We start from the raw sequence: 10,541 nt of genomic DNA on the forward strand, positions 1-10,541 counted from the left end.
ACAGCTGAAAAAATTTTGTGTACCATCTAATATTTTTAAACTATTTTAAACTATGTAAAAAAGATACACACACTATTAACAAGTATGTGACTCACAAAAAAGCTAAAATCTTCTAAATGTCAAGTCCAAAGGTATAAACAGTTCAGCCATCTTATACCTAAAAATGAACGGCTGATATCAAAAAATCTAATGACTAATAACTAACAGCACTGGATTATTTATATTTTTAGGTAGTGAAGGAAAAGAAAGAAATTAAGTTTGATAACTCACACTTATCTCACTTAAGAGCAGAGTCCTTGGAAACATGTCTGAGCTGATAAAGTGGCAAACAAGATCTGATGTACTTAGGTGGGAGGGAGTTATGGGTAGGGGAGTAGTCAGAGCCCTGAATCCACAGCTTCATAAAAAGCACTAAAGTCAGATCCGATTGTATCCGACAGCTTCATAAAAAGCACTAAAGTCAGATCCGATTGTATCCGACAGCTCAAAAGTTGATAACGTATCTAAAGTTTTCTGTTTATGTGTAATCGAAACAGACTATAAGCAGTAACAGTTCACTTTTGATAGCCTAATGAATATTTTTTGTAGTGAATTATCTCAAATAACTTGACTTTTTCCAGAGCTGAGTAGCTTTTTGCTAGGTTTACTGAATTTGATAACATTTTCCTCAGCAGTTTGTGAAGCAAGTTCCAGTAAGGTTTGTTGTGAGCTCATGAGTTCATTTTTCAGCTGTAGTTGTTTTATTCCAATAGCTCTACCAGTTCATTAATGGAACATACCTCTCAACTGTATAGATTTTCGCAGAATGTCCAAATTTTTGCCTCTTATTTTGGTCATAAAATTTGTGGTTTTCTGGCAAATTGTTGAAGACTAAACTCACTAAATAATCCTAAATAATGACAAACATTTGAGTTTCAGACTTTATATCCTTCAGAAAATACATAAGAATGCAAAACCTGTTATTCCAGCAACTTTCTAAGTTTATAGGAGCATTATTTAAATTCTGTCCCTGTTTGTGTGGGCATTTGTCTCCCCATGCTTTCTGGCTTTTTCCAGATTTCTTGCACTGACAGGTTCAGAGGTATGAACGGGGTTATGTTTCATGTTTGATCTCCAAAAATTGGAAGCTCTAATGCTTACAGTGTTAGATTTTGGAATTCAAGTGTTAGCACTAAACCAGGTAGTATAAATTATAGAAGACTTGTATGTTTTGTAAATTTGAGGTAGACTTTGACCTATACACCTTCCATTGCCAAATTTGTAGCAAGAGCTAGATTCGGCAATCATAACAGTGATAGGAGTCAACCTTTTGCTGCTTGCTAAGCCTTCTTATTTTCATTTCTGCTGTGCACAGCTGCATCTGGGACACTACCATCAGCTTGATAGGTTTACCATCACCTCCCACTGCAGTCTTAGACATTATAATAAATGCTTGCAGAATTTGAGAATCTTTAATCTACATTTGCAGGTGAGAAGAAGGCGCTACCAGAGGAAAAAATGGATCTACAGCCAGTAGTACAGGAACAACAGCAGCAGCAGCAAGAGCTTCCAGAAAAGAGAGCGGAAAGAAATGCAGATGGGGTGAAAGACGAAATCCCAGACAGCAAACTGGAGGGTGAGTTCAAGCTATGTTGTAGCTTTAGCATTACCCAGTTGAAATTGGCAAGTAAAGCTGCGGTGGTGGTGCTGCGGTAGCGTTGTCACCTCACAGTAAGACGCTGTCCTGTTCGATTCTCAGCTAAAGCGTCTTCTGTGTGGAGACATGCGTGAATGGGCGTACCTTCGTTGAAGGTTGTGCGTCAGGCCTGGCAAGCCGGTACTTAAAAATCTACTGCCAATCATTAGTGGACCGGAGTTCCGCTGTGGCGACCCCTAACCGGGAAAAGCCGAAAGATACAACAATGTGTTAGAATGAATCAGATTTGTTCCACTGCAGTTCTGCAGTGCAGTGCAGTTCAGTGTTAAGCTTTTGAACAAAGCTCTTTTTGGAGCATATTAAGTAGACAATGTTTTCTTTATTTTGAAACCAACTGCAAATGAAATTGTCAAGATTATTACTTGAAACACTTGGAACTTATAAGAGTTCAGTGGGAACTTTTGCTGCAGTCTTCCTCACCTGTTGATTCATAGACCCCCTCCTGAACTCTACACACTAAAGCTGTTCCAAGCAATGTGATCTTGTATTTGGCCAGCCCAGCAGCACAGAGGAGTTCATGTCTGAGATTGGTTAGCTGTGTTTGGCAAGTGAACCATCTGATAAAAGACAACATTCATGTCTCTGAAAGGGTTTTTCATTTTGTGTGTCTGTGTGTACTGCCTTGTAGCCTCATGAAGAGCAGAAGTTCTGCAGCACCAGGCAGCTGAGTCAGAGGGAGGGGAAGAGGAACACCAACAGTTTTGCTGTTTTCATGTTGGCTTACCAAGCCTACATATACTTTTCTACTCTTCCCCTATAGAGTTTAGAGCTTTCTTAGATAAGAAATAGTTGTTCTACAGCTAGTTAAATTTTCAGATTGCTTAAATTAGTTAGGTTTGTTACTAGGTATTTTCCATTTATACTTCCGCTGTGGCGACCCCTAATCGGGAAAAAGCCGAAAGACACAACAACTCCCTTTAGGTAGTGTAGATCATTATTTTGTAATATTTAGATAGTGTTTTTCTACTAAATTCACCTTTCATTATTGACATTAGTGAATTTAGATATTTTCTCAAATATCGTCCAGTATATCTGAGACCCAAGGTTTTAAAAAATGTTCAGAATGCATCCATAAGCTGCCACCACAAGACATCCACCAGAAGTGTGCCTATTGCCTGGGGGAGGAGCACTTAGAAACCCCTTTTCAGACTTGAGCTTCTTTCAGTACTAGGGCTCATCAGTAGAGAAAAGAAAAATTGATAGTCATGAGACTTTTGCCTGTTGAGCCATCTCCCTCCACCTCTCTAGTGGCTAAGGCGAAGAACAGTAGAGAAACCAATAAGACTAAAAAAAGGGAAAATCCTGTTTACTTAGCCAACCTGCTAGCAGATAGGTTCAGTGCAAACCTCATCCCCTGTGCCCTCCCAAAGGCCCATTTCACATCCCTGATACTTGACCAGCACCTCACATTTCTGTAGATTGTGTTAAAAGCCCTAGCTAAGGCAAAGAATGCAGGTTCCATGGGACCTGATAGTATTCCAGGCTGTATTCTGCACTATCTCCAACAAGAACTAGCTTCTCAATTGAGCATCCTATTCAACCACAGCCTACATACAGGCTTCATTCCATCAGAGTGGAGAACTGCCATTGTCATCCCCTTGTACAAAGCTGATGCCACTACTGACCCTAGAAACTATCACCCCATTAGCTTGACGAGTCTGATCTATAAAGCCATGGAGTGTATTGTTATGGATCTCATAAACAAGGACATAGGCAATCTCCAAGCAGTTGACCCCACCTAGGTCGGATTCGTCAAGGGCAAATCTTGTCTGTTGAACCTGGTTGACTTATTCGAGACCGTCACCAAGGCCCTAGATGGGAAGTCAGTACATACAGCTTACTTTGACTTGGCCAAAGCCTTTGACACAATCCCCCTCTCGGGCATCATCGAAAAGCTAACACAACTTGGCATAAATCCCTATCATATCAGGTAGATGGCCAATTGGCTCACTGATAGGACTCACAAGGTCAAAATAGGCGCCTCCACCACCGACAGCAGACCTATCACTAGTGGTGTTCCTCAGGGATCTGTCCTGGGACCCCTACTGTTTGGCATCTACTTCTCAGAGGTCCAGGCAAAGACAAAATGCCTGTGGCTGACCATGTCTGCAGATGACTGTAAGTTGGGCACCGTCATTAACTCCCCAAATGATGTTTGCATACTGCAAGAGGATCTCTCAGCAACAAATGACTGGTGCCAAAGTCATGGCCTTAAGTTAAACGTATTATCATACCATTCATCAAAAACATGGCCCCTACTGATTACCACATCAATGGCAACCCCCTAACACACAACCTGTGATGAGAGACTTGGATACACAGGTTGACAACAATTCCACATTTGACCATCATGTAACGGCAGTGGTCAGAAAAGCCTTTTAAAAACTTGGTTCATCTCATAAGTAAAGAGATTGCATCCAGAAAAAAGGAGGATGTTAAGTTGTCAATCTCGCCTTCATTCTTGCTGGGGGGTTCGAGCCGATCCCTCGCTGACCATTCGGCCTGGCTAGCCTCGAGAACCCTTTTTACCAGCTCTCGAGGCAACCCTATATCCCATGATGCAAGTTACGAACTATGATCTTCCAGGCTGTCTGACCACGATTTGGAGGTGGTAAGCAGCAGGTTGTTGAAGTCCAGGCACTGGCCCATAAATGCTCCATAGTCTGCAGACTTGACTACAGCCCCAATTCTTAAATTCCTCTCCTCCGACTCCAGTTCGGGCGACATCTGCCTCGGGCCTTCTCTCCTCCCGGAGCCGACTGTTTCTTGGAGCGGTGTGGTCAGGGTCAGGTCTCCGGGGAGCCTGAGGATGAGGAGATGTCTGGGCTCTGAGCCTGGTCTCTGGCAGCGGTCTCTCCCTCTCCCTCCTCCTCTCCCTCAGCCAGCAGAAGCCTCTTGCCTCAGGCCCAGCTCCTGGGCGCAGGGGCTCCATCGCCCCACCTCCTCCGAGGTTTCTCCTGACCCTCTTCCTCTCCCCCTCGACCCTGCGAACCTGAGGAAAGAAGGGGACCCCTGAGTCTACTACATCTGACACCAGACTCCCTGAGTCTACATCTTCCCACGGATGAGGATGAGTCGGGAGGGTTCCCCACGGTCCTCTCTCAAACAGAGGGGAATTGCTCTAGCCTTGAGCTCCCTCAATGATGGTCGGTATACCCCTCATTGACCCCTCCGAGGATGAGTCGACAGGCTCCCTCTGACCCACTGGATTCCTTAGACCCTCTCCCGCGGCTCCGCCTTCTGTGGAGGTGGGTCCTCCAGACCTTCCGGGCCTGAGCGGCCCCGGACAAAACCATCCACATCCAAAGCCCCCTGTGGACAATTCATTCCTGTCCAAAGGTCAAGAATGGTTCCATGATTCAGGGCTCTCTGTGGATGTCCCAATAAGGATTCTGCACTACTAAGGGAACCTCTAATGGATTTCAGGACAGGTATGGACCTCAAAACAGCAAGTGCCCAGATTTACTTCACTATTTCCTCTCCCAGGCCAACCCTGAGACTCTCTAACCCAGGATTGGCCTCCTCGGACTTTTTTTTTTTTTCCTCCCTTTCCTCCATTGATTCTAATTCAGAAGAGTCACTGCTTTGAGAATCAATTCAACTCTCATCATTCCATATATCCCTCGACAAATTTGGCTCGCCTCACTCATCATCCCTTCTGATGCAGTGCCCTGATCTGGACCCAGTTCGTTCCGGATGATCCACCAGTCGGGTCGAAGCAGCAGCACCGAGCTCATTCTTCTCTCAACCTCACTTGGCTTCTTTGCTCCCTCCTTCCCTAGGCGGCTACTTCAATGATTTCTGACTTTTAAGTCAGAGTGTTTTTATGTCTTTGAAGTCACTTTATGCTAGCAACTGGCTATGCGGTTTGACGTTTATTTGGGCAAACGCCATGAATCCTTCACCCTTCACCGCCCTACATTCTGTTTCCTGGATTTCCTGTTTGGTTTTCATTCGGGGATCATCATCATCTACAGTCAAGTACAAAAGGAAGCACAAACACAACATCATCATGTCTCATATATTATCTCTTTTTTGGAGAGTAAAGCCTTTTGAGAGGAAAGTTTTTCTCCCTCCGCAATGGGAACAGAATCAATGCATCCATAATGACTTGCCCCTCGAACCCCTTTGCCACGTTCTCTTGTGTTGTTGACATGGAAAACTATATTTTTGCTGGCTGTTCTTCCCAAGGTTGTATCTCGTCAATATTAACCAATCTATTGATCTACAGTTTTTCTTCTAACTATTCTATTCTGACAGAGCTGAACAGAAGCTTTTTTTTTGGATGTTCACCGCTCCAGGTACTACTTTACATATAACTAAAAATCAGAGGAAAAATTGATACTCCTGTGCAGTCCTGCAGGAAACAGGTTGGGTCTTCCAGTGTCTAAAGTGACCTTTATCTAGATGGCTGACTTCCACATGTACTCTGTATACTTCTAAGGGCATCTTCTAACTAAAAGCACATTGATTGACAACTTAACATTTGTAGTTATGTACCTACCACTACGTTCCATCCATGTTCTTCTCTGCCTTCTTTCTTCTTCCCCCTCCTTCCCCTCCTCCCTTCCCCCTGGCCTGGACAGACCTTTTATTAAGCTTCCTCTGGAGCATTGTTATGAGACTTCTTTTGAGGACTTTTAGGTGGTTCCTAATATAATTATATTAGGATAAGTAGTTAGCAGGCAACAAAGAGCTACCAAAGGAGATCTCGCTTTCCATCTTGCATCATGGGATTGCCTCGTTGCTGAGTAAAGGAGTTCTCGAGCTAGTGCAGTGGGCAGTTATTACCTCTCTGCACTCCTCGTCATAAAGCCAATAATTGAGTATAATGGCCCGTTTGTTATGTACCTCTCCAAACACCTGCACCAACTGGAAAGGCTACAGAAATACTTCACAAAGAGAATCTATGGCCTCCAACAACTGTCCTATGATGGCAGGCTCAAATCACTGCCACTCTACTTGGTATCATGCAGATTGCTCAGAGGTGGTCTGTGTCTCTCCTACAAGACAATCTCGGACCCTGCCCTACTAGAGATGCTCCATACCTGCAAGTCTAACTCTTCTTGCATTACCTGCTCTAAAGGCCTAAATCTAATATGCAACATCAACAAAACTTGCTGGAGAGACAGGTTTGCCTCCCAGAGGCTGCCCCATCTCTGGAATAGACTTTCCATACACATCAGAGTACCTCGCTGACCCTCTTCAAGCGCAGCCTTGATGAGTGGATGGGAAACCACAAATTTGTCCCAGGGGTCCCACCTATGTCCCTCATTGACAGGGGTGACAGGTACTCACTGAGGTTTCTTTTTGGGGATAAACTCTTGACTAGGTTTGTAAGGGTCCCAGAACCATTAGCCTAGTAACCTCCTATGATAAGGATATCGATACTGACAAACCAGAGAAACCAAGGAAAAGATTACCAGATAAGATTCATGCTCCAGAATCAGACTGAAGATGCTTCGGTGATTGGATCCATCAGCCTCTCGGATCTGTTCACCCCATGATCAGCCCCAGTTTTCAACAGAACCCATGATTCCTAAAATACATTCACCAACATTGCAAGACAGGAGACCTTCAACACCTTCAACTTTAGCTTTGTCCACCCAGTCCTATATGGGCGTCTCGGAACAGGATGTCCACAGGGTGATAAGGAGAGTTGCGAGAGCTCAGACTTAACTTCAAATTCTCATGGTTTTGTCACTTTTGAACAGACTAAGCAAGGTACCAGTTACCCCTCCATTAAAAAGTCCGACACTGGTCCGACCTTTGCATCCTGTTGTTTCAGTGCCACTCTTTTCCGAAGTAACTGGATTGGGACTGTTAGCATTCTCTACTTCAACCCCAACTGGATCCCTTCCTCTGTCAGACCCAATGCACTCAGAGGCAACAGAGTCTCAAGGTTAAGTCTTCAGCGCAGTGGAGCAGGTGAAGGTATTGACACAGAGACACTCTGTGAGCCATCCTTACCTCTCAGAGCTTCGGTGCTTAAAAGCTCAGCACAGAGATCTGTGTCTGAGTCGAGACCTTTTGGTTTTGAGGGGTCCCTTCTGAACTTAAAACCAAGGAGTTACTCAGAGCTGATAGCATCTTTGGCATTCAAGGCTTTTCAGAGAGTCCTTTTGACTCCAAGGGATAAGCTACCTTCACCTAGACTGGCACCACTTGAGCTCCACGTTGAAACTGGCTGTGTCCATCATCAGTCTGTTAGACAAGGACAGCCAGAATCTTGACCCCAGGAAGCTTATGTAATAAGCTTCCTGTCTGATTCAAAACCCTCTGATCTTCCTGCAGAGCAGGTCCACCGTAAGCATCTGTTAAAGTAGAAACACATCAACTCATCTTTGGAGTCCATCACGGATGACACATACTTTGATGAAGGAGAATGATCCCCCAGATCCTCACCTGAAGGTGTCACCTTCGGTGAAATTCTAGAATTGATGAAAAAGAAGGGGGGATGGACTTCTGTCAGTCCTTCTCCAGAAGAGTCTGTGTTCCTGGAGGCCTTTGGTTCCGGCCCATCAACATCCTCGGTGGTACCCCTCATTGACCCCTTAATGGCACAATTGGCATGGAAGGACACAGACATGATGGAAGCCATACATAAAAACCTGATAAAAATCTTATCTGCACCTTCTGATAGAAAACTCTGGAGCGAGGGGCCACCTCTAGATGCAGTGGTGGTAGCTGCAGAGACCAAAAAAAAGCTCTCAGAAGAGCGCACCTCTGTCCATCCCTCCAACAAAGAGTCCAGGGAGTTGGATCATTTTGGGAAATGTACCTGTATGTCAGCATCCTTTGCTGTGCAGGAGATGAACTTCCTAGCTCAAGTCACTCAATTACAGAGAGATTTGACTAAGGAGGTTTCCAAATCTCTCAAAGGGGTCCTGCCAACCAATATCCAGAAAAAGAAACATGGCTATCGACCCTAAAATCATCATCTAATGTGGCTATGTGGCTGGTTTCCAATGCAGCTGGTGGTACAGTGAGAGCAGCAGGTACCAGAGTTGCATTCTGTAGGCATGCTTGGCTGTATCTTTGTGACTTTGTGGAAAGTTTCAAGATGTCCTTCATTAATGCCCCTTTTGATAGGCCCACCTTATTTAGACCAAAGGTGAAAGAGACTTTTAAGTAGAAGTCAGCAAGATGGTAAGACCCTCTGTGGTGTTGGTTTCCAATTCTCCACTCCTCAGAGATCCTTCTGCAGGAGTCAGAGGTCTAAGAAGAACATGTGGTTTAGGAGATCACAAGGATCCTACCAAGACTGTTCTACTGATAGAACTTCCCATGGCAGAGGGGGAAGATAATCAAAACAGACTTTGCCCAAGGGCAGAAATGGATTGCAGTATCAGGGTTTCAAAAGGCCCTTCTCTGAGAAACCCTCTTATCGCCCCTGAGAGGTTGCTGCATTCTGGAGGTAGTCTGGGAGCATTTGAATTTGCACCTCTTCGCCTAGTGAAGCATAACAGACTCCTGGGTGCTAGACATTATTTCCAGAGGCTGTGTAATTCCATCTCCTAAAGTTAAAGAGGATAGCTCCCAATGTTCCACCCAGTCAGCAGGAGCTAGCAGTAACAGAAATTTCAAAGCTACTAGAAAAAAGTCACCCAACCAGTCCCCAAAGACGAACAAGGATCCGTAGTTTACTCAAGGTTCTTTTTAGTTCCAAAGAAGACAGAGGACTTCAAATCCATTTTGGACCTAAGCTATCTAAACCAGTTCATGAGACGGGCAGAATTCTGGATGATCACAATTCAGTCCATTTTTGCCTCTCTTGAGGAGGGACACTTGAATGTTCTCAATAGATCTTAAGGATGCATACTATCCCATAAAGCTAGAGAAACATTCTAGGAAATTTATTTTCTGGTTGGGAGCCGATCATTATCAGTTCAGACCTCTGCCCTTTGGTCTCACCAAAGCCCCCAGGATGTTCACCAAAATAATGGCAGTAGTAGTATTATAACTCTGTCAGGTCTTCCCATATCTAGACAGTTGGCTCTTAACAGCTACCTTGAGTCTAGCAGTGTGTCAACACAGAGACCTCTTGCTCCAGTTACTTCAGAGGCTTGGCATCACAGTCAGTTGGGAAAAGTCAACTCACCTACACAAAAACTAGAGTTCATTAGATGCCACCTAAATACAGTTTCTCAAGTAGTCAGCCTATCCCCTTGCAGATTACTTTCTGTCTGGATGCCAGCTTCAGCTCTACTAAGTCATCTTTCTCCCTCAGCAGGATTAATCCTTTGGATGCTAGGCCTAATGGCAGGCAATGTACTACTGTTGCCCTTTGCAAGATTCCACGAGTGTTCTTCAATGGACACTAGCCATACAATGGTATCAGAATGATCATCCTTTCCATGCAAAGATCAGGATCACTCCAGTCTGCAGAAATCATATATCATGGTGGATGACACCCCCCTTCCCTCACAAATATCCCCTTTGTGAGGGACCCCCAGCAGTGGCTGTGACCACTGACGCTTCCCTCTTAGAGTGGAGAGGGCATTTTGAGGGAAAACTATCAAAAGCTTCTGGTCACAAACAGAGGAGAAACTTCACATCAACATTCTGGAGATGAGAACAGTCCTCCTAGCTTTTCAGGCCCTTCAGGATACTCTCCCTAGAGGTCTGATAGCCATTCAAAAGACAATATGTCAGTAGTATGGTGCCTAAATAAACAAGGGCAAACACACTCTTACCCTTTATACTGGGAAACCATGACGGTATCGCAGTGGGTGATGTCTTCATATTGTTGTCTAATCGCAACATACATCCCAGGAAATTCCACTGTTCTAGTGGACAGACTGAGCAAATCTATTCTGATGCCTCACGAGTTGTTCCTAAACTC

At 44.5% G+C, this 10,541-nt stretch overlaps 1 protein-coding gene across 1 annotated transcript in view; it reads left to right on the plus strand.

Moving 5' to 3' along the window:
* SLC38A10 (solute carrier family 38 member 10) overlaps positions 1–10,541 on the plus strand; it is a gene marked incomplete in the record, with an annotated part of 1,157,663 nt that overhangs the window by 881,515 nt on the left and 265,607 nt on the right. The window contains 1 exon segment of the mRNA XM_044072422.1: positions 1,469–1,615. Coding sequence (XP_043928357.1) covers positions 1,469–1,615 — 147 coding nt within the window.

The sequence above is a fragment of the Protopterus annectens genome, chromosome 5.part0, assembly GCF_019279795.1.
Source record: "Protopterus annectens isolate FY-2018-M chromosome 5.part0, PAN1.0, whole genome shotgun sequence".
NCBI classification, from domain to species: Eukaryota; Metazoa; Chordata; order Ceratodontiformes; family Protopteridae; genus Protopterus; species Protopterus annectens.